This window comes from Eretmochelys imbricata, chromosome 26 (assembly GCF_965152235.1).
Source record: "Eretmochelys imbricata isolate rEreImb1 chromosome 26, rEreImb1.hap1, whole genome shotgun sequence".
Lineage (NCBI taxonomy): Eukaryota > Metazoa > Chordata > Testudines > Cheloniidae > Eretmochelys > Eretmochelys imbricata.
This window is the reverse complement of record NC_135597.1, coordinates 11577087-11599887: the sequence shown is the minus strand read 5'-3', so window position 1 is coordinate 11599887 and position 22801 is coordinate 11577087. Positions and strand designations below refer to the sequence as shown.

The 22801-nt window shown below is 48.1% G+C and overlaps 1 protein-coding gene and 1 non-coding gene across 2 annotated transcripts; one reads left to right on the top strand and one right to left on the bottom strand.

Moving 5' to 3' along the window:
• Positions 1 to 12: 12 nt before the first annotated feature.
• TRNAG-CCC (transfer RNA glycine (anticodon CCC)) lies at positions 13 to 83 on the bottom strand. The gene has a single exon. It is a non-coding gene; the product is annotated as a tRNA-Gly (tRNA).
• A 3367-nt stretch (positions 84 to 3450) lies between these two features.
• On the top strand, positions 3451 to 22526 carry PCYOX1 (prenylcysteine oxidase 1). The gene is made up of 6 exons (XM_077805561.1): positions 3451 to 3550; positions 7032 to 7238; positions 17410 to 17584; positions 18540 to 18751; positions 19158 to 19310; positions 19697 to 22526. Exons 1-6 carry the CDS (start codon positions 3451 to 3453, stop codon positions 20353 to 20355), a joined length of 1506 nt encoding a protein of 501 aa, XP_077661687.1. The 3' UTR covers positions 20356 to 22526.
• The last annotated feature ends 275 nt before the right edge of the window (positions 22527 to 22801 follow it).

Sequence of the window (22801 nt, the reverse complement as noted above, 5' to 3'; positions counted from 1 at the left end):
AAAAAAGTTCGCTGCGCCGCCCGGGAATCGAACCCGGGTCGCAAGAATGGGAATCTTGCATGATACCACTACACCAGCGGCGCGGATGGAAAGCTCCTCTGGCTGCAGCACTGATGAGCTTTGCAACCTAATTCTGTGGTCCCTACTTAATACCATCCACATAGATCAAATATCCACAGAGAATAAAGATGCTCAAATAAATTTGTTAGTCTCTCAGGTGCCACGAGCGCTCCTTTTCTTTTTATAGATCTGTGTGCATGCCATGCAGGCACAAACAAGGTGCCTGTATTTGCGTAGGTGTGTTCACACGCCTTACAAACACTAATAAACAGTGCCTATATGCAAATTACCCATTCAGTATTAAGTACAAGATACACGTGCATTGCCCATAAATAGTTATGTACAGTGTGAACGTGCATTAGAGCAGCTATTTACGTAGCAAATGTTCCTATATGCAAATACAGAATTATGTATATGCATTGTGCAGAAAAGGCACAAACGTTAAAGCTGTGCATGTGTGTACAAATGCCTAACTGGCATTGCATATTCACATATATGCAACTGTATATTCGCAAGCAAACAGATTATACTGAATTCCATACAATATTCACATGTATAGAATTATACTTACAAAAACATCCATTGCAGATATTTATGTACAGAAATAAACATGCAAATGATAGAATGATTACATATTAAAAGGTAAATGCACATTATATTTTCAAAGGCACGTGTAAGATATAATGAAAATGTAGAAGTACATCTACAAATGCATTGTATGATATATTCCTATTTATTAATAAAGTATTATTTGCCTATATATGTAGAAATGTATCTGTTAACGTAGAGGCATATATCTCACACACACACACATACACACGCCCCAATCCTGGAAAGATACACACATAGGCTTAACGTTATTTACTGCCTATAATGTTAAATAAGTGTGTACATCTTTGCAGGATTGGGGCCCATATAGGTATGAAAATATGAAGATTATATGTGCATAGACACTGGATAATTGCAAATATTATATTTAATATGTATAACATTTAGGCAGATATTTTGAATATATTTATTTTATTTCATCCTGTTCTTTCTACAAGACATGTAGGCCCAGATCCACAAGGCTGTTAACTTGTGGACCCTACTGCCATGGCATCTGGGCGCTTCACACAATTTATAAACATGCAGCGTATACACCAACTATGCGAGATACAAATATACATACATATATGCACATATAAATGAAAATATATCAAACAAAAACAACACATCTAGTTAAGACAACAGTTCTTCAGAGCTTGGCACTCAACCCAGTTAGGTTCCGTGTGGAAAACTAGCAGGGTGTTTATAGGGAGGGTGGGAGAGAAGGATGGAATTCACTTCACCACCTAGACAGGGTTTTGGACCTCAAAAGCCACATAATCATGAATCCTGCATTATCTCCGCTGCCTTCCCTCCGCTACATCAACCCTTGGGGCCAGATCTTCAGTTTGTGTAAATTATGGGAATTCTCCAGCTGTGAATCGGGCTCTGAGGCTTATTTTTTGTGCATCTGAAGAAGTGGGTTTTTTACCCATGAAAGCTTATGCCCAAATAAATCTGCTAGTTTTTAAGGGACCACTGGACTCCTCATTGTTTTTGGGACAGGAACACCTGCCCACTGGGAAACAGCCAAACACCCACCTATTTCACACAGCAGATGAGGGGAAAAAACACTTTCGTTCCCTAACGGAATTCAAGTCACCAACAGGCACAAGGGCTAGACACGGTGAGGATCGGTGTCCTGGCTAGGTGTACACTGAACAGAGTTATTACCCATCCAAGTGAGGCCCAGACAGCAAGTGTGAAAATTCAGGACAGGGCGTGGGGGGTAATTGGTGCCTCTATAAGACAAAACCCTGGATAGCGGGACTGTCCCTATAAAATCGGGACATCTGGTCACTGGTAGTTTTCTCTGAGGGCCCTGTGCTGTGCCTGGAATGCCCCCATGGGACATTTAGGGGCTCCCCTCTATCCCCCACTCATCCCTTCCCTAGATCCCGCTGTCTCCCCGGCTCTCTTGCCTCGGCCCATAGAAAATCCTCCCCCCCGCAGCATCTCCCCCAGGGCACCCCCGCCCCTTCGTGCCCACGGGAACCCCCCTCCTTCCAACACCCTCCCCCCAGCATCTCCCCCAGGGCACCCCCCGCCCCTCCGTGCCCACGGGAGCCCCCCTCCTTCCAACACCCTCCTCCAGCATCTCCCCCAGAGCCCCCCCGCCCCTCAGTGTCCAGGGGAGCCCCCCTCCTTCCAACACCCTTCCCCCCGCATCTCCCCCAGGGCACCTCCCGCCCCTTAGTGACCATGGGAGCCCCCCTCCTTCCAACACCCTCCCCCAGCATCTCCCCCAGGGCACCCCCCGCCCCTCAGTGCCCAGGGGAGCCCCCCTCCTTCCAACACCCTCCTCCAGCATCTCCCCGATGGCACCCCCACCCCTCAGTGCCCAGGGGAGCCCCCCTCCTTCCAACACCCTCCCCCCAGCATCTCCCCCAGGGCACCTCCCGCCCCTTAGTGACCACGGGAGCCCCCCTCCTTCCAACACCCTCCCCCAGCATCTCCCCCAGGGCACCCCCACCCCTCAGTGCCCAGGGGAACCCCCCTCCTTCCAACACCCTCCCCCCAGCATCTCCCCCACGTCACCCCCCGCCCCTTCGTGCCCAGGGGAACCCCCCTCCTTCCAACACCCTCCCCCAGCATCTCCCCCAGAGCCCCCCCCGCCCCTCAGTGCCCAGGGGAGCCCCCCTCCTTCCAACACCCTCCCCCAGCATCTCCCCCAGAGCCCCCCCGCCCCTCAGTGCCCAGGGGAGCCCCCCTCCTTCCAACACCCTCCCCCAGCATCTCCCCCAGAGCCCCCCCGCCCCTCAGTGCCCAGGGGAGCCCCCCTCCTTCCAACACCCTCCCCCAGCATCTCCCCCAGGGCACCCCCCGCCCCTCAGTGCCCAGGGGAGCCCCCCTCCTTCCAACACCCTCCCCCAGCATCTCCCCCAGGGCACCCCCCCACCCCTCAGTGCCCAGGGGAGCCCCCCTCCTTCCAACATCCTCCCCCCAGCATCTCCCCCAGGTCACCCCCCGCCCCTTCGTGCCCACGGGAACCCCCCTCCTTCCAACACCCTCCCCCAGCATCTCCCCCAGAGCCCCCCCGCCCCTCAGTGCCCAGGGGAGCCCCCCTCCTTCCAACACCCTCCCCCAGCATCTCCCCCAGAGCCCCCCCGCCCCTCAGTGCCCAGGGGAGCCCCCCTCCTTCCAACACCCTCCCCCCAGCATCTCCCCCAGAGCCCCCCCGCCCCTCAGTGCCCAGGGGAGCCCCCCTCCCTCCAACCCCGCCCCCGCCCGCTGGGCGCCGCCTCCCCGAGCCACCTGAGCGGAGCGCGGCGGCGGCGGCCGGGATCCCTGCCCGGGGCGAGCATGCGGGCCCGGCTACCTGCGCCCCTGCTCCTGCTCCTCGCCTCCCTGTGGCGGGGGGCGCCGGGGGCCAGCGAGCTGCGCTACCCGCCCGGCAAGATCGGTACTGGGGGGGCGGGGAGAGGCCTGGGCCCAGCTGCGGGGGAGAGGGGGGCAGGGGGTCTCGGCTGGGGGCCCAGTTGCTGGGGAGAAGGAAATAGGGAGTTCGGGGGGGTTGGGGCTCAGCTGTTGGGGAGAGGGGCAGAGGGATGTGGGGTGGGGGGTTTGGGGAGGCTGGGGCCCAGCTGCTGGGGATCTGGGGTGGGGGGTTCGGGGAGGTTGGGGCTCAGTTGTTGGGGGCAGGGGATGTGGGCTGGGGGGTTCGGGGAGGCTGGGGCTCAGCTGCTGGGGATCTGGAGTGGGGGATTCGGGGAGGCTGGGGCCCAGCTGCTGGGGATCTGGGGTGGGGGGTTTGGGGAGGCTGGGGCTCAGCTGCTGGGGATCTGGGGTGGGGGGTTTGGGGAGGCTGGGGCTCAGCTGCTGGGGATCTGGGGTGGGGGGTTTGGGGAGGCTGGGGCCCAGCTGCTGGGGATCTGGGGTGGGGGGTTTGGGGAGGCTGGGGCCCAGCTGCTGGGGATCTGGGGTGGGGGGTTTGGGGAGGCTGGGGCCCAGCTGCTGGGGATCTGGGGTGGGGGGTTTGGGGAGGCTGGGGCCCAGCTGCTGGGGATCTGGGGTGGGGGGTTTGGGGAGGCTGGGGCCCAGCTGCTGGGGATCTGGGGTGGGGGGTTTGGGGAGGCTGGGGCCCAGCTGCTGGGGATCTGGGGTGGGGGGTTTGGGGAGGCTGGGGCCCAGCTGCTGGGGATGTGGGGTGGGGGGTTTGGGGAGGCTGGGGCCCAGCTGCTGGGGATGTGGGGTGGGGGGGTTTGGGGAGGCTGGGGCCCAGCTGCTGGGGATGTGGGGTGGGGGATTCGGGGAGGCTGGGGCCCAGCTGCTGGGCATCTGGGCTGGGGGATTCGGGGAGGCTGGGGCTCAGCTGCTGGGGATCTGGGGTGGTGGGTTTGGGGAGGCTGGGGCTCAGCTGCTGGGGATCTGGGGTGGGGGGTTTGGGGAGGCTGGGGCTCAGCTGCTGGGGATCTGGGGTGGGGGGTTTGGGGAGGCTGGGGCTCAGCTGCTGGGGATCTGGGGTGGGGGGTTTGGGGAGGCTGGGGCTCAGCTGCTGGGCATCTGGGGTGGGGGGGTTTGGGGAGGCTGGGGCCCAGCTGCTGGGCATCTGGGCTGGGGGATTCGGGGAGGCTGGGGCTCAGCTGCTGGGGATCTGGGGTGGTGGGTTTGGGGAGGCTGGGGCTCAGCTGCTGGGGATCTGGGGTGGGGGGTTTGGGGAGGCTGGGGCTCAGCTGCTGGGGATCTGGGGTGGGGGGTTTGGGGAGGCTGGTGCTCAGCTGCTGGGGATCTGGGGTGGGGGGTTTGGGGAGGCTGGGGCTCAGCTGTTGGGGAGAGGGGCAGGGGATGTGGGCTGGGGGGTTCGGGGAGGCTGGGGCTCAGCTGCTGGGGATCTGGGGTGGGGGATTCGGGGAGGCTGGAGCCCAGCTGCTGGGGATCTGGGGTGGGGGATTCGGGGAGGCTGGGGCTCAGCTGCTGGGGATCTGGGGTGGAGGGTTCGGGGAGGCTGGGGCTCAGCTGCTGGGGAGAGGGGCAGAAGGACCCCTGGCGCAGGCGGGCTGGGGCACAGTTATTGCCGCGAAGGGGGTGACGGGGAGCTGAGGCTCAACTGCTGGGTGAGAGGGTCTGCGGCACAGTTACTGGGGAGATGGGGGCAGGGATAAAGAGTCTTGGGACAAGCTGCCAGGGAGAGGGGAAGTGGGTGACTGGGGACATTTGGGGTAAGAGGGCAGGAGGTGGACCTGGAGCAACTGGCTCCAGATGGGAACCAGTGCAGTAACTGGAATAAGCAGAGCAGTGGGTCTGTGCAGTCACTCCTCACTTAATGCCTTATCTAGGCTCTGTCTGCCAGCCTTTCTAGCCCCATGGGCCACTCAAAGCCATTCCCTTCTATAAGAAGCAGATAATGGCTCTTAATCTTGTTCGCTCCCGTCTGCTCACAACCCCCCCATTATGGTCTGCAATCTGCAGTGCCAGATGCTTGTGCCTAACTTGACCCCCTTCAGAACATATTTTTTAAAGCAAACCCAACAGTAAGCAAAACAGGCCATTTTCATTTCTTATAATTGTGAGATGTTTAAAAATATAGATTAATTATTATTGGAGACATGCCTGGTGTTTGGGACAGTTTGGAGCCATGTTTTTTTTTTTTTTTTCCAGCTCACTAAAATCCTGTAGGTAGCCACAAAGTTCAGGAAACTCCCTAACGTTCATAGACCCTTGAATTTCTGTGTTTGGCATAGGTCCGTCTGTAACAAAAGCCTAAGTGAAGCCCATGTGATATTGATTGGATGTCTAGTTTTGAAGTTTGTGAGAATCTGTTACTGAGCTTTAAAATACTTCCCGGATTCACAGTGGCTCATTACTTTCTTTGCCCTTAGGAGTCTATGTTCTCAATAGTTTCCCACCACACACACAAACTTTGAAGAAACGAGTCTTGTGTCTCTGGTGCCTTGCACCTTGTGCAGTCATTTGCCCCAGTGCAAGGTGGTGGAATGTACGACCCTTCTAGTGTGGTAGCATTTTACACCCACTTTGCATGTTTTTCTGCTGGTGCAGATGACTACTACTGAAGGAGCAAGACCGTGCAGGCCCAAGATGTAATTATGAAGCCTAGCTGACTCTGTAGTATAGGGATACCTTGAGAAACAGAGAGCCCAAGGTCCAGGAAGTTAGGAGCCTAAATACCTTTGTACCTAAGTGACTTGCCCAAGTCCATCAAGTGCTTGCAAGTCCCTTATTTTGCTACCACAAATGATAAATATGAATTACTAATTGATGCTGCAACCCCTGCCCTGCAGCAAGATTTGCCAACGTTCCTGGAATGCTAAACCTGCTACTTGACACAGCCAGCTATATTACATACATATTACATGTTACCATGTGGATGTGAGCAACTCATAATCTTTGGGCTTGTCTACACTTGGAATGCTATAGTGGCACAGCTGCGCCGCTTCACGCGCTTCAGTGTAGACACTACTTCTTCCAGTGGGAGGAGATCTCCCATCGGTATAGGTACTCCACCTCCCGGAGAGGCGGTAGCTAGGCTGATGGAAGAATTTGCTGTCTACACTGGGAGTAGGTCGGCTTAAATGCGCTACTCACGGGTGTGGATAGTTAAGTTGACTAATTCTGTAGTGTAGACCAGGTTTCCTGCTTCTCCCAAATTAACGTTCAGCTGAAGGATTGTGGTTTTAAAGAATTTAGGGTGGGATTTTCAAAAGCACAAAAGAGATTTAGGAGCACAAGTCACTTAGGTGCTTTTGAATATTCTACCCTCAAAATGAAAACTCGGTCTCTGTCGCCCCAACGATAGAGACAGCACTGGAGGAAGAGAGCCACAATTGACACTCGCGTGAGGGCTGCCTGAATTCAGAGACTTGGGACGTATCTGTGTAAATTAACTAAAATGAGGAAAATAACTTCCTTTCAAAATGTATCTTCAGCTGTTATCGGAGCTGGTATTGGGGGCACCTCGGCAGCCTATTTTCTACGCCAGAAGTTTGGGAAAGACGTACGGATTGACGTGTTTGAGAAAGGAACGGTGGGGGGCCGTTTGGCGACTATAAATGTGGAAGGAAAAGACTATGAAGCAGGAGGATCTATCATCCATCCTCTTAACCTGCATATGAAGCATTTCGTCAAGATGCTAGGTATGTGACTTTTCCCTAAGGAGCAGAAGTTGCTGGGCTCATTTCTCCACTCACACCAATGCAAATACAGAGGAACATCAATTTAAGTCAATGGAATTACATTGGTATCCATGAAAGGACAATCCATTAGGCTGCTGTGACGTAGTGGGGTGCAATCCAGACCAACGGGAGGCTGTGTCACCCCTGCCTTCTTACCTGGAGTCCCTTGCAATGTCTTAGAATCATAGAATATCAGGGTTGGACGGGACCTCAGGAGGTCATCTAGTCCAACCCCCTGCTCAAAGCAGGACAAATCCCCATCAAAGCAGGACGAACCTTGCTGATATAGCCTCCAACCTGGACTACTCAAAAACAGCCTTCCAGTATGCAGGTCACTCCCAGATGTGTTTGTGTAATTGCAGCTTGCCAATCACACCCTGGCTCTCACCAACCTGGGTTATACTGCAGGGTGATCACAACACACTACCAGTCCTGGATTTCCCCTCAGAAACGTATGCCTTGTACTGCCCCATCCTCTCCTGGACAGTCCAAATATACTAAGTCTGTTACTCCTTTAAGGGAATAATATACACTAGCCTTACCCAGACACTTTAACGTAAACACCCTGGATTAGAAAAACAATAAAACAAGATTATTAATTACCAAAAGAGATTTTGAGTACAGGTAATGAGGCATAAAAATTACAAAGGTTACAAGAAAAATGAAGATAAAATGCTTTCTAGTGCCTAACTTAACAAATGATATTAGATTCAAGCAAAGTTTCTCAGCATATGCTTTGTCATAGTCAGATTCAAGACTCACTGAATTTGTCAGACCACTCTGTTTATTAGCAAAGTGCTTTGCCAATGCACCCAGATATATGTGAGCCTTCTGCAAAAGCTCAAGCTAACTTATTTATACAGATAAGCCAAAGCCAATTTAACATAGACAAAAGGAAGCAGAAACTGACAAATATACATGCATATCTTATTTACCAATCTCCTAGCTCAGTAAGAGCTCTAAGTTAATTATTTTGAGGACCCATTGTCTCACACTCCTTAATGTTTCTCTTCCTGACAATTATATTTCAACAAACCTTTCAAGCAGCATTTCTTTAATGAATTATAATTTCAATATAATTCATTCTACTTTCACAATCCCTCCTTTTGGTCAAGCTATGCAATGACCAACAATTACTGGGTTCCACATATCAATCGTTCTTTATCTCTTTGTTCATCAGTGACATTTAAAATTATCAAATTAGCACTCTGGTTTGGGGCAGCTATCTGTGTAGCATGCCTGACACAATTTTGGATACAACAGGAAAGTAACTGAAAACATACAAAAATTATTAGGATTCCAAACAGGAGAGTTAGGGCTCCCTGAAACAACCAGTTTCCTGTGCCAGAGAAATTGAAAAGGTTACTTAGCCACTTCCATAAAGAACTTGGTTCTTCGTGGGGAAGATATGTGATTTGTTCTAAGTGGCTAGCACGATCTATTACCTCATTGGTGTTGTCTGGTATATACACACAGCAGTCTTTTCCAATGAGAGCACAAGTCCCTCCTTTTGCCGCCAGCGCTATGTCCAATGCCTGACGGTTTTGGAGGGCCATCTGTCGGATTGCCCCTGTTTCTTTGGCCAGGGCTCTTAAACTTTCTCCGGTTTCATTTGCCATTATTTCAACTACTGCTTGTAACCTTAGGAGCCTTTTTGCATGGTGTATTACTCCCCCTAATGGTATGAAGGAACTGCCAATGGCCTCTTCCCAGGTTAAGTGGTTTATGTTAAGTCCCTTCTTTTTCGCCTGAAATTGCGGAGGCATTCTCGAGCGAAGGTTCCTGGCACTCGGAATTGTGGGAAGAGTCGGGCAGGATAACAGATTCCTGACCAATTAGCTGGTAGTGCAGTATAAGCTCTGGTCCCACACACCCAGTGATGGCTTATTAAGGCCGGGAAGGGTTGGTTGCACCCATTTGTCATATAGGTGTTTGCAAAGAAGGAGTAGTATCCTCCAAAGGGTACAGGGTAATTCTCCTTACGAGAAGTGGTGTTATTTACATGACATTGAAAGATTGTATTGTTTTCACTAAGGTTACTGTAGGGGGAACATGAGATTGATTTCTCTGTTTGATCCCAGCTTGAGAAAAAATTCATATCTCCATACCCAGCCCGCCACTTTTTAGTTTTGTTTGAATAATCCAATATGCCATTGGCCACAATATGCTGAAGGCAACAGCTTTTCCCCAGATCCAGCCCTGTCCCATTACACACCGAACGCCAATGACCCTTTCCCTCCTCTACACTTATCCATTTAGATGCATTTATTCCCACCACTTCCCAAGTGTCATTGCTGTTCCATATTTTGTTAAATGGAAGAGGCCCTCCAGTGAGGTCTGGGGACTTGAGTGGGATAGCCAGGACAGGAACACCAGTTTGAGAGTGGGCTGGGATGTGGCTGCAGACCCAGCAATTAAAAATATTAAGGGTCTGAGCTATCCACACCTGCTGCTGGATAAAAGAATTGTCATCGTGGTCTCCCCAGACCGTAAGATACCAGCAGCCAAGGAACAGCGTCTGCTTCTGGCAACCCTTACGAGAGCGTAGATTGTAAGGTATTGCAGACTGTTCCTCTACGTCATCTTCTGGAGTCAAAATTGACTCTGCGTTGTCCTGAGGTGATGACTGGTTCTCTGGGGGTGGTGCCTTCTTACACTGTGAAGCATGTATCCACGCTGCGATGCCAGATAGTTTAACAGCTGTCTGTGTAGTAAGCAGTACCTGATGAGGACCCTTCCACCGGGGCTCCAAGGCGTGCTTTCGATGTGGGCGCTGTACGTAGACCCAATCACCTGGCTCGAGGTTGTGGCAAGCGTTGGAGGTGGGTTCCGTGGGCCAGGCGGCTCGAACCTGTGAATGGAAGTGACTTACAGCTTGCATTAGTCCCTTGCAATACTGAAGGAGCGCACTGTGAGTCAAGTTCAAATCTGGAACGGGGGTAATGGTAGTCATAGCTCGCATAGGGCGTCCCATAACAATTTCAAAGGGACTTAATTTATGCCTTTGGGATGGAGTGGATCTCATGTCCATAAGGGCTAATGGTAGGGCTACTGGCCAGCTTAATCCTGTAGAGTCACAAATTTTAGGAAGCTTATTCTTAAGTACACTATTTCGTCTTTCAACTGCTCCTGTGCTCTGTGGGTGGGAGGGACAGTGCAACAGGTGTTTGATATGCAATGTACGGTCCAGGTGTTGAACAAGTTGTCCAGTAAAATGTGTACCCCGATCACTGGACAGAGTAGCAGGAATTCCCTTGGCAGGCATAATATGATTTAACAAACATTTGGCAACAGACAGTGAGTCAGCCTTGCGACAAGGAAAGGCTTCCATCCAACCAGAGAGAATAAACATACCATAACCAATATAAATTCATATTGTTGACACTTACGCATTTGTACAAAATCAAGTTGACAATGCAAGAACGGTGCTTGAGGCAGGCCCCGGAACCCTTGGGCCACTTTTATAGGTTTACCAATATTATGGCTTTGGCAAATAGTACAGGCTGCACAGTGGCGGGCTGCAAAAGAGCTAAAATGGGGGGCCCACCATCCTGTCTTAGTTACAGCAGAGACCATCCCCTCCTTTCCGACGTGAAACACCGTGTAGCAGCGCGGCCAGAGACGGGTAGAGTGAAAAGGGGGCTACAAAGGCACCAGTAGGCAAGCGCCAAAGAGAATCGGGATGTAGAGATCAACCTTGGGCAACCCAGGATTCTTTCTCGGTTTCTGGGGCCGAGTCTTGGAGCAGGGTGAGCTCAGTGCGGGACGGCGGCGGTATAGAAACAGAAAGGGAACGTGGAAATGCATCTGGAGAAGGTTCTATGGCAGCAGCATGTTTAGCAGAGGCGTCAGCAAATGTGTTACCCTTAGCAACATCAGTATCCGCCATTGAGTGGCCAGGGCACTTAACAATAGCTAGGGCAGACGGAAGTAAAACTGCATACAGGAGGGCAGCAATGTAGGGCCCATTTTTAATAGGGGTACCGGCAGAGGTAAGGAAACCCCGAGTTTGCCAGAGGGTACCAAAGTCATGTACCACCCCAAAAGCGTAGCGGGAGTCAGTGTAAATGGTGGCGGAGCGTCCCTCCGCCATAAAGCAGGCACAGGTGAGGGCAACTAATTCAGCGACTTGAGCTGAGATTACAGAAGGTAAAGGCACAGCTTCCAGGGTTTCAGAGAGCGAAACTACAGCGTATCCTGCAAGGAGATGACCTTGGTCGTCTCGAAAACAGGGACCATCAGTAAATAAAACAATATCAGAGTCAGGGAAAGGGACATCAGAAAGCTCAGAGTGCGGGATGGTAACAGCAGAGAGTTGCAAGGCAGTCATGGGGATCACTGTCATTAGACAAAGGAAGGAGAGTGGCAGGGTTTAACTGAGAACAATGCTTTATGGTGATACATGAAGCTGATAGTAGTAAAAGTTCATACCTGGTAAGGTGGGCAGAGGAGAGGTGGCCTGTGTTACGTTGTAGCAGGAGAGTTTCTACAGAGTGAAGGACCAGGAGGGTAAGAGGAGAGCGGAGAACAAGGGAATCGGATATTTCGACTAGGCACGCTGCCGCAGCCACAGCACGCAGGCAGGGGGGTAAGCCTTGGGCAACAGGTCTAAAGTGACAGAGAAATAAGCCACTGGGCGGTTCTTTTCTCCGTGCACCTGAGTGAGAACTCCAAGTGCACACCCAGCTTGTTCGTGGCATAAAAGGGTAAAAGGCTTAGAATAGTCAGGCAGCCTTAAGGCAGGGGCAGAAGCCAAACCCTGTTTGAGGGAAACAAAGGCAGAATTGGCCTCAGGGGGCCACGGCATGGGGTCAGGCACAGAGAATCGAGTGAGTTCCTGGAGAGGTTTTGCAAGGGAGGCATTTTGGGGAATCCACTGTCTGCAAAATCCAGCCATGCCTAAAAACTTCCGGACCTGGCGTGGGGAGCGGGGTCGGGGAAAGCTAAGGGTAGCTTGGACGCGGGTGGGAGAAAGTGCACAGGAACCCTGGGAGAGGAGAAAGCCAAGGTATGTGACAGAAGCTTGACAGAGTTGTAGTTTAGAGTGAGAAGCTTTGTGACCCTTATTTGCTAGGGCAGTAAAGGAGCACTAAGGAGTCAGTTTCAAAGGCAGACAATGAAGGGGAACAGAGGAGTCGATCATCTACATATTGGACTAGTGTGGACCTGGATGGGAAAACAAGGTCAGCAAGGTCTCAGGCTAATGCTTGGGAAAAATATGACGGGCTTTCAGTATACCCCGGGGCAGTGTGGTCCATGTGTACTGTTGCCCCTTGTAAGAAAAGGCAAACAGGAACTGGGAGTCAGGGTGAACTGGGACAGAAAAGGAAGCAGAGCATAAATCAACAACAGTAAAATGAGTTGCATCTGGTGGGATAGAAGTCAGAATCGTCGCTGGGTTAGGGACAACAGGAAAGGCAGGTATGACAATGCGGTTAATGGCCCGAAGAAACTGAACAAACCGCCACGATTTACCATCAGCTTTTCGAACTGGGAGGAAAGGGGTGTTACAGGGGCTGGAGCAGGGGATAATAATGCCTTGTTCCCACAGGGCGGTCATGACTGGAGCAATTCCAGCCTCTGCTTCGGGGTTTAAAGGGTATTGAGAGAGGCGAGGCAGAGGTTTGGAGGAATCAACAATAATGCAGACGGGGTCAGTATGTAAATGGCCCACTTCAGATGGGTGGGTTGGCCACAGAGAGGATGGCACCTGTGAAATTAGGTGTTCAAGGGACGGGACCAATGGGCAGCAGGGGACCGGAGTGGAAAGGGGAGTTTCAGACAGCAGGGAGGCTACAGAATCACTCAGAGAGGACTGGGGGATTTGTAAGTAGACACCATTCGGGGAACAGTAGATGGTACAGCCAAGTTTACATAACAGGTCCCGACCCAAAAGGTTCACCGGAGTGGAATCCGAGAGGAGGAATGCATGGTCCTTGGAAAGGGGACCAACCTGGACTGGTAGAGGTTTTGAAAGGGGATAAGAGGTTGGGACTCCCGTAATGCCCACAGCGATATGGTTTTTTTCGGAGCGGGGAAACTCAGGCAGGTCGGCAGTACAAACTGCAGAGAGCAAAGCTCCCGTATCAACAAGGAAAGGGAGAGAAAGATCATTAACAGTCAAAACACATTCACCCGTGGGAGTGAGAGGTAGTAAAGGAGCTAAAATTTCCTCAGGTTCCCTGGTGTTCTGTCATTGCTGGGGGACAAAGTAAGTCTGGGGACTGTCGGGCTGTGCCGACAGGGGTTCTAGCTGGTTGTTTGCAGAGCTATTAGGCCGGCGTGGACACTCGTTTTTCCAATGTCCGGGTTGTTTACAGTAATTACAAACACCCCCAAAACCCAAAAATCCAGTTCCACGGCCCCTTCCGTGACCATGTCCCCCTCCCTGGTACTGTTTACCTTGCCCTGAATAATGCTGTATTTGCAGGGCCATTAACTTTTGGGAAGATTGTTCCTCCTTTCCCTTTAGAGTGCGATGGCAGTGTTCTGCCACTGATTGCAATTTATCCATGGTTTCAGTTTCCCACCCAACACTTATTCGCTTTAGCATACTGCCAATAGCAGGTAGGAGGCCATTAACAAACGCATGAGCCAGGGCGCCCTTCCCATTTTCACCCGGTTGCTGTATACCAGAATGTTGCAGAAAAACATCAGTCCGTCGGGTGCGATAGTCACCCGGACTTTCTCCCTGTCGCTGTTTACAGCAATGTATGGCTGTCCAGTTTGTTTTTGGAGTCCATACCCGAGGGATGGCCTCATGTAGATTTTTAGCTCGGTCTTTACACTTTTTCCGGTATTCAGCATCAGGACCGGTGTCTGGTAAAGTTGAATGGCGCTCGCTGATGGGCCACTTGGCTACTGTGAGCCATTTTTCGTGCTCGCTAGGGGTTACAGGTAGCTTGCATAGCTGCGGGAGGTCTGCCTCAGAGGGTTCATAGGTGTCGCACACTAACAAAAATTCCTCTGCAAATGTGGTAGGATTTTCCAGGGGCTTTGGAAAGCCTTTTACAATTGAAAGGAGCTCTGTACGAGTCCAGGGTTTATAGCTCCAAGTGGGACCCTCTTGTTGGCCCCCAGTATGCAGGATTCGGAGGGGAGCCTGGATAGGTTTAGAGCCAGAGTGTAAGCGTTGGGCCCAATCAGTGTCCAGGCTATCTTCATATGTATGGGGAAAAACAGAGGAGTCAGGCAGACTGGAGGGTCTCGGGGGAACGGGGGGGTTTTCTTTACGGGTCTGAATGGTACCGGAGGAATGGGCCTGGGCGGTATTGGACAATCTGGACTGGTCTGAACTGGAGACCCCTGGGAGTTGTTGTGACTACCTATTGATCTGATGCAAGGATGCCAGGCCAATTAATGCATCTTCCTCATCGTCATCCCCAGAATTTAACAAGGGGTTTTCTTCGTCCTTTCCCACAATGAGATGGGAGTATTAAGGGGGATGGGATCGATTCTGGTTTTCTCGGAGAACGGGATAAAGGGGAGCGCTTGGTCTGGCAGCGGGAGAGGAGGCTTCTAATAAAGCTTTTAACTTATCATTTGAATATTTGAGAGAGGCAAGTTTTGATTCTGTCCACCTATGATTTGCCTCTTCCCACCACTGCATGAAACAATCAACCTCTCCTTTTGCCAATTTAGTTTAGGTTGGCCGAGTTTGTCTTTTAAGACGTCTACTCGGTCTTTGTCCCAAGATCCTAACAGTGGCCACTGAATTTTGGGATTCTCCTGAGTTAGCCTAGACCATTTTTCCAGAAATTTACAGGAGTCCGGACCCTTCCTAAAATATATAAAATGAGCCAGTGTTCCTTTAGGGAACTGTCCCGACTTAGACGTTTGGTTACCCATACAGGAGGACTTTCCACACCAATCGCACAAGAAGGAAAGTCGGGTTCGTCAGAGCGATGCCCGGTGCAACACACAAAAGGAGCCCACAGGCTACTGCCTCAATCGCCCTTATTTCACACCAAGGGTTTTACCCAAGGCGCGGTGCGGCTGTGATTGTGCAGATTTCACTCACTCAGACTGTGGGGACAGGAACCCTTTGGTCAGCCGATCCCCGGATGGAGACGGCGCCCAGACTCAAACACACCATAGGAAGGATGGATAGACACAGAGACAAGACAGTCCTCAGTCCGGACAAAACACAGAAATAACTACCTGACCAGATTCCTGATGTCAGATCCCGGGATCCCTACCAGAACAGTGGGAACCAACAGGTTTGATGGTGTAGACTTCACTGTGGTCATGCACCCTTCCATTCTGGCGGAGGACCGCTCGGGCCAAATGCCCAGTAGCCGGCTTGCCACGGCCGTCCTAAGAACGGTCAGGAGTCACATGGCCCCAGTGAAGACGGTTGCCATCTCGGTGGGACCTCCAAATTGTCAAAGTCAGATTCAAGACTCACTGAATTTGTTAGACCACTCTGTTTATTAGCAAAGCGTTTTGCCAATGCACCCAGATATATATGAGCCTTCTGCAAAAGCTCAAGCTAACTTATTTATACAGATAAGCCAAGGCCAATTTAACATAGGAGACAAAAGGAAGCAGAAACTGACAAATATACGTACATACCTTATTTGCACACTAACGTTTACCAATCTCCTAGCTCAGTAGGAGCTCTAAGTTAATTATTTTGAGGACCCATTGTCTCACACTCCTTAATGTTTCTCTTCCTGACAATTATATTTCAACAAACCTTACAAGCAGCATTTCTTTAATGAATTATAATTTCAATATAATTCATTCTACTTTCACAGCTTCAAACAGTTTTATTGACCAAACTCTTTGGGTCAGGACTCCTTCCACAGAGTCCTTTCTCTTCTCATGTGCAGAAAATGAGGTGGGTAACGGTGTGTTTGCTTTTTATAGTTTCAGCCTGCTCTTGAAAAACATTTTCAGCTGAGAACCAGGAGAGAAAGTGTGTGGAAGAATGTACTCTGCTGGTCTTTTTCACTTATGTGAGCTTTCTTTCTTTCTTTTCTCTGTTTCCCCCCTTCTCCTTGATGACTCTGTTTACTGCTTAAATGCAAATTAAGACAAGCATACACTCCTTTATTCAAGACAGGTCTGTTTGACCAGTTTGGTGCTACGTGAGTCTAAACGTGTATTTTTAACGTAATACAGGGGAAATGTATAACTTTAGTCCTGTCCCCTGAACTTCATGTATAGATGATCTCTCGAGGTTCCTTCCACTCCTATGATTCTAAGCTGTTACACACATTTTACCATGACATTACTGATCCGCAAGTAAAGAGTTTTCAAATGACACCTCACAAGGCATATCTTGTATAAAGATTATTACAGTAGTGTGTATGATGTGAACCCAGGGGTGTATTCCATTACATCTGCCCAACTAACAAAACTGTTATTAGAGTCTCCTTGGGTTTGGAGGCTGGCAAGCTTCAGTTTGGTGACTGTAATAAACAAAACAAATCATATGTATTACTCACGGCTGCTACTCTGAAAGATGTTATTTTAGAGGGTTGAAACGCTTGATTTTTGTTTCTAGGCTTTTTTGCAAGATCTTTTTGTTCCTTCTAAGTGTTTAGCTGCTCTTGACTAAATGGGATGACCACAGCAAAATATCTAAGGTATATTGTAATAAATCCATGAACTTCCTGGTTATTGCTATACTGTATACCACAGCCACTCTGAATTTTAAAGCCAGACAGAGACTAGAACGCAGAGCTTCTTGATTCAAAGTACAGGTTCATAGTGCTTGAGCTGAAAGGAAATCTCTGTTAGCAGCTCGTGGCCTGTTTGAGTAGCTTTGATTCTCTCCACTCCAGGACAATACTGAACATACACATTATCCTGCACATTACATTATCGTTCACTTGAGTTGAAATAATCCTGGTATAATCTTAGAGGAAGTCATTTTGAACTCCTGCACTCTTGGGGCACCACTCAAATTTTTCAGAGCCAGCTTTGCTGCTCAGATTTTTAAAAGGAAATAATAAAAATCTAGACAGTTCGGACTGATAAATCAGAATTATTGTACTTGTCATTGTTTATAATGATGCACCTTCTATGCTTCCTGAGCAGTACTGTGCAATAGATAGACCTGTTCCTTTTTAAATTATGCCAGCAGGCCCTGGTAGCTTATGGCAGATATTTCTCTCCTTTGCAGGACTCTCTGTTCCTGAGAACCGAGATGGCCTTCTGGGCATTTACAATGGAGAAGAGTTTGTATTTGAGGAGAGTAGCTGGTACATTATCAGTATCCTGAAACTTCTCTGGCATTATGGATTCAACCCTGTGCGAATGAACATGTGGGTGGAAGAGATCTTGGACAAGTTTATGAGGTAATGATGTAAAGCCTGAACTAAATTAATTCTCCTATTGGAGTGATTTAAAAACTGGTGGGTACTGTCTATGACGATGGATGCTATGGAAACATTTATTAATAAAGAGGTTTGTTTTTTCTTGGCCCTCTTTCTGTTTCTCTCCTCTGATCTTCCTGGGCCTTTTTCCAATGAGGGTATGTCGCAATATAGCTAGGGCAACCCAGGATTCGTTCTTCATGGCAGTGGGGTGATCTCTATGAGTAGTTTTTGTTGCCTGCCCTTTTACTTTGTAAACTGTTCTAATTAAAACAGGATTACTGTTTAAACAGTGCAGCTTTGTAGCAGTAAGCACAAACACAGCAATCACCACTTGTACATTGTAGAATGTAGACCAGACAATATAATTTTGAGCCAGAGGAGTCATCAGTACAATTTGCCCTAATGTAGTGTGTCCATCACGCTGGCATTTGGGTGCATAAAACACAGAAACAGGTGTTAATTAATAACTGCCTGCAGTGACCAAAAGTACCCACCCACGAGGAAAGAAGTCAGAAAAGTTATGAAAAGACCCAACAGGGCTTTGTTTTAGATGGGTTAGGCTATGGTTTGGCTGGCAAGATGAGCCTTGTCCCTTGTTCTGAAGGTTACGAGATTCTGATGGTCCCATTGAGAATCCCTTGTCTCCAGTTCCCAAGAACGCACTTCCAAGGACTATTGGCATGAACACCACAGCTGATCTCAGTTGTCAGGAGGGAGCAGTGGAACAGAGACAAAATCTAAAATGGTCAGACCCCTCCGCATACTGGTCTTTGCCGAGAAAAATGAAAAACTGGAAGTGCACTGAGAAATTTCGCTATTTCTGTAAATGTTTTTCATTTACATTAAGTCAGTGACTGCAAGTCAATTGTTCTGTGCTAATGTGTATAGTCAAGATTAGTCTTCTATTAATATGTCTTTCTCCTTTTGGATAAAGAATCTACCGCTATCAGTCTCATGACTACTCCTTCAGCAGCACAGAGGGCTTGCTTCATGCGCTCGGAGGGAATGACTTCATCCAGATGCTGAATCGGACCATCAATGAGACTATGCAGAAGGCTGGCTTCTCCCAGAAGTTTATCTATGAGGTGGTTACTCCAGTCATGAGAGTCAATTACGGCCAAGGCGCCAACATTAATGGGTTTGTAGGTGCGTGTTTAATTGTCTTCTCTTACTTACATGTTTCATCTGCTGGCAGATGAAACTGTCATTAAAGGGCTGGGTGTTGTGACCTCTGCTGTGTTGTAATGGAAACTCATTCTTAGGATTCTTGCTCCCTAGGCGTGGGTAGGCTTTGAAGGCGATGCATTCAGCCCTAAGGAAAGGGGGATTACTTCTATTGCTCACTGTGATATTCCCATAGCTACTGAACAATTTTCTTTCCTATTTGGTACCATTATTTTTAGCAAGTTTTGTGTGTCACTTTCCTAGAGACCTATTGTTTTCATAGCTCCATTTTACTATTCCAGCCCTGAGTGAAGAGCAATCCCCTGCTTAATTCAGTGAATGGGATGTTAGAACAGTATGTTTGGAATATCATTCTCTTCCCTTGCAGGTGTGGTGTCTTTGGCAGGTGCAGACTCTGGACTTTGGTCAGTAAAAGGTGGCAACAAACTTGTCTGCACTGGCCTTCTTTATGCTTCCAAAGCACAACTTATCTCTGGCACGGTTACCTCTATAGAGGAGAGAACGCGGCCCAAACGCACAGGTGAGGCGCTCTCGCTTTCTTTGGACTTAAGAGGAAAAGGCTTTAAAACTAGAGGTTGGCATATGCTGAAACATTTGGATGCCGATCTCAAGAGCCCTGGTATTCAGGTCACTACGTACATATAGAGCCCATCTGATTTTTAGGCCCCTTATAAGGAATCAAATTGAGCACCCAAAAATCACTAGTCTTGTGATTGTTCTAAATTATGTCAATAAAGGATCCGGTGTGCAACATGTGATGCAAAAGTTCTTAGTCCAATAAGGGAAAATTCCCCCCTCCCCTCCTCCCAAAAAATTCTAGTTTACAAAAGCATTAACCCAAAAAATACACTCATGTCCTGTTGCCAGGAGGATTCTGCATTCTCTCAAATACTATCTTTTTTCCAGGAGGTACAGTTAAGTTGTATGAAGTGAGCTACAACTCTGCATCAGGGTCAACGACAGACATGTATGATATAGTTCTTATTGCTACACCATTGAATCGTAAAATGTCCAACATCACCTTCCGGAATTTTAACCCGCGCGTTGCACAGTTCTCAGACGATTACCATCAGACGGTGGCAACTTTTGTTCATGGGCGCATAAACGCATCCTTCTTCGGCTACAAGGACCCATCCCGCTTTCATTTAGCTAGCATTTTCACAACCGAAAATCCCAAACTGTTTATCAACAGCATAGGTGTTGTCTCTCCTGTCCAAAACACACACGAGGAAGTGAAGCAACCCATGGGACCTGCTGTTTGGAAAGTGTTCTCGAAAGAACCACTCACCAAGGAGCAGATGAATTTGCTTTTCTCATCCTATGAATCTATGAAAGAGAAGAAGTGGCTGGCTTACCCGCACTACAGTCTCCCAAAGAAATGCCCACCTATAATCCTCCATGATAGAATATACTACCTTAATGGCATAGAATGGGTGGCAAGTGCCATGGAAATGAGTGCAATTGCCGCCAAAAATGCAGCTCTCCTTTCTTACCATCACTGGTATGGAAACGTCAACATGATCGACCAGGAGGATTTAAATGAGAAACTCAAAACAGAGCTGTGAGTTTTATCCAGGTATGAGCGGCAAACCCCCATCACTGATGGGAGTCTAGATTGTCCAGTGCTGGCCAGAGGAAATTGATGATGGTATTGATCAAATGCTACGTCCTTCTTGCCCACCTTACTGTTAAAAATGAATATATGGCAATGTTTTTCCCTCTAACCTGATACAGTAATCATAAGTGTTACCTATCACAACAGTGAAGGTGGAAAAAGTCCAGAGGGGTGTAGGATTTTTAAATGGCTCCTTCCCCTATGTGTTCTGATCCCAGCGCAGGAAAGCACTTAAGCATGTGCTAAAGCCCATCCCTATTCAAGATAAGCACTTAAGCAAGTATTGAAAGTTAAGCATGTGCTTAAGTGTAGTCCTGACTAGGGACCTGTTTATATATAATTACCTAGTTCCTGATCTTGCGAACAGGTAAGCATGTGGTTACGTATTTGCAGGATAAAGGCCTTAGTGTCTCCTGTGTTGTGTGTGATGGTTTTACACAGCAAGGAGGGAGGAAACTCTTAAATATAGGAAAAAGGCAGGTGGATGTGGAGCCAGGTGTAACACACATTAATTTTATTTTAAAAATCAACAAAATCAAATTTTGAAACTAGCCTGCAAGAGGCTGTCTGATCACATGTTATTCGCTCACCTCATTTCCAACTGCTCACTCATGTTAAGTTCAGTACAAATTAATTCCATGGTTTCCTAATGTAGTATCAACTTTCCATGTTAAGCAATTGCCTTTGTTGCCACAGGGGTCTTATGTGAGTAGAAAGAGGCAATGCCCTACCATCTGAAAGGGTTTGAGAGCCCTTCTACTAGATTTGACTTTGCCTCTTTTAAGGAAAATAATTTAAAATTGGTTTTAAAGGGGTTTTTTGTATTTAGTTTTGAGGTGTGGAGCAGTCTGGGTGCATGTTCTGTAATAATCTTGATTTTTTTTCTTCATTCTCCTAGTTTTATTGTAATCTTAGCAGCCACATTAGATGGCCTTTCCTTTGGGAGACTGTAGTGTTAGGTTCTACAGTAGAGAACCTGAATATAATTTGGATAACAGTGAATGTGGCTTCTTCCCAGCTGAGGTTAATATACAGCTCTGAAAAAGGCCATAAGTCACGGGATCACAAAGAACTGCAATCGTATTTTTTAAAGTTTGGTTATTCATACATTGGAATCTTACCTTTTTTTGACAATCTCAGTACAGAGTATTGGTCTGACATAGCATGTATTAACAGTACTGTAATTTATTTTAAAGCATGCTTTTCAGGTGAGTGAATACAGAGGGTATTTAAGAGGAGAGAGAAATAGAAATATTTATAGAGGGCTACAGAAGGAGAATGGTAGATGGTATAAATTCTACACATGCTGATGATAAACACATTAACGCAACAGAATCCTAACTAGTCAAGGTGGTTGAGAGACACCAGAAACGTTATGAAAGTCAGCAGTCAGTGAACTCACAAAGACATGCCAGCCACGCAGTAAAAAGGAAGATTTGAATAATTTTGGGATTTTACTTTCTAAATGAGGTGGGGGGGGGGTCTCTTGTTTCTTTTGATTGCACAACTTGTGTAAATTCTTTTGCTTGTAGGGCACTAGGGCCATATTTTTTACACGTGAGGCTAATTTAAATGTTTGTAATTCTTGATAGTTTTACAGCTTTCACAGACCGATCAAGCACAGTAAATCTAACACGTCTTTACTAAATCTTCTTTTGCTTTAAGTACCAGCGCTCCAGCGAGATTATGAAATGTTTGCAGAAATACATGGTTGTCAGTGGTCAGTTTGCTTTTTTAAATCAGGCTGCTTTAACCAATTAGTGAGCTGAAATCCTACAAGTAGTGATACTCAGCATAAATTTGTATGGGTTTTTACTTGTAACTCTACCTGCTGTCTAATTTCAACAGAAATTCAAGGTACCTAATGAATGAAGCACTGTTAATTTGGGGAGGGATCATATTTGATTGAAACCTTTGCATCACCTATAAAAGCTAAGATGACTAAACAGGAAGTATTTCATTTTGAGTTTTACTGTGTGATTTGATACTTCACCTATCCCCAGGCAATGTCTTGCTGAAAAGACATCAGCAAGGAAACAGAAGCCCTCCACCACCACCACCACCCCTTTCTTTTTAAAGGTGCTTTATAAAAAGAACTTTGTTTTAAATGGATGATTTTAATTTGGGGCTATGGTAGTTTGTAAAATTAAACTTTATGGAAATACTTCATTTGTCTTTAGATTTTTTTTCACTAACACCTGTTCTTCAACCATTAACTAGTCCCAATAGTTTTCAATCTTTTCAACAGTAATAACCTGAGACTGGGCTCCTGATCTTGCAAACACTTATAGATGTGATTAGGCCCATTGACTTCTCATAAGACTACCTTCCACTGTTTATGCCCGATTTGTTGCTTGCATTTCTCTCTGTAATCTGTGCTTTTAAAAGTCTAATCT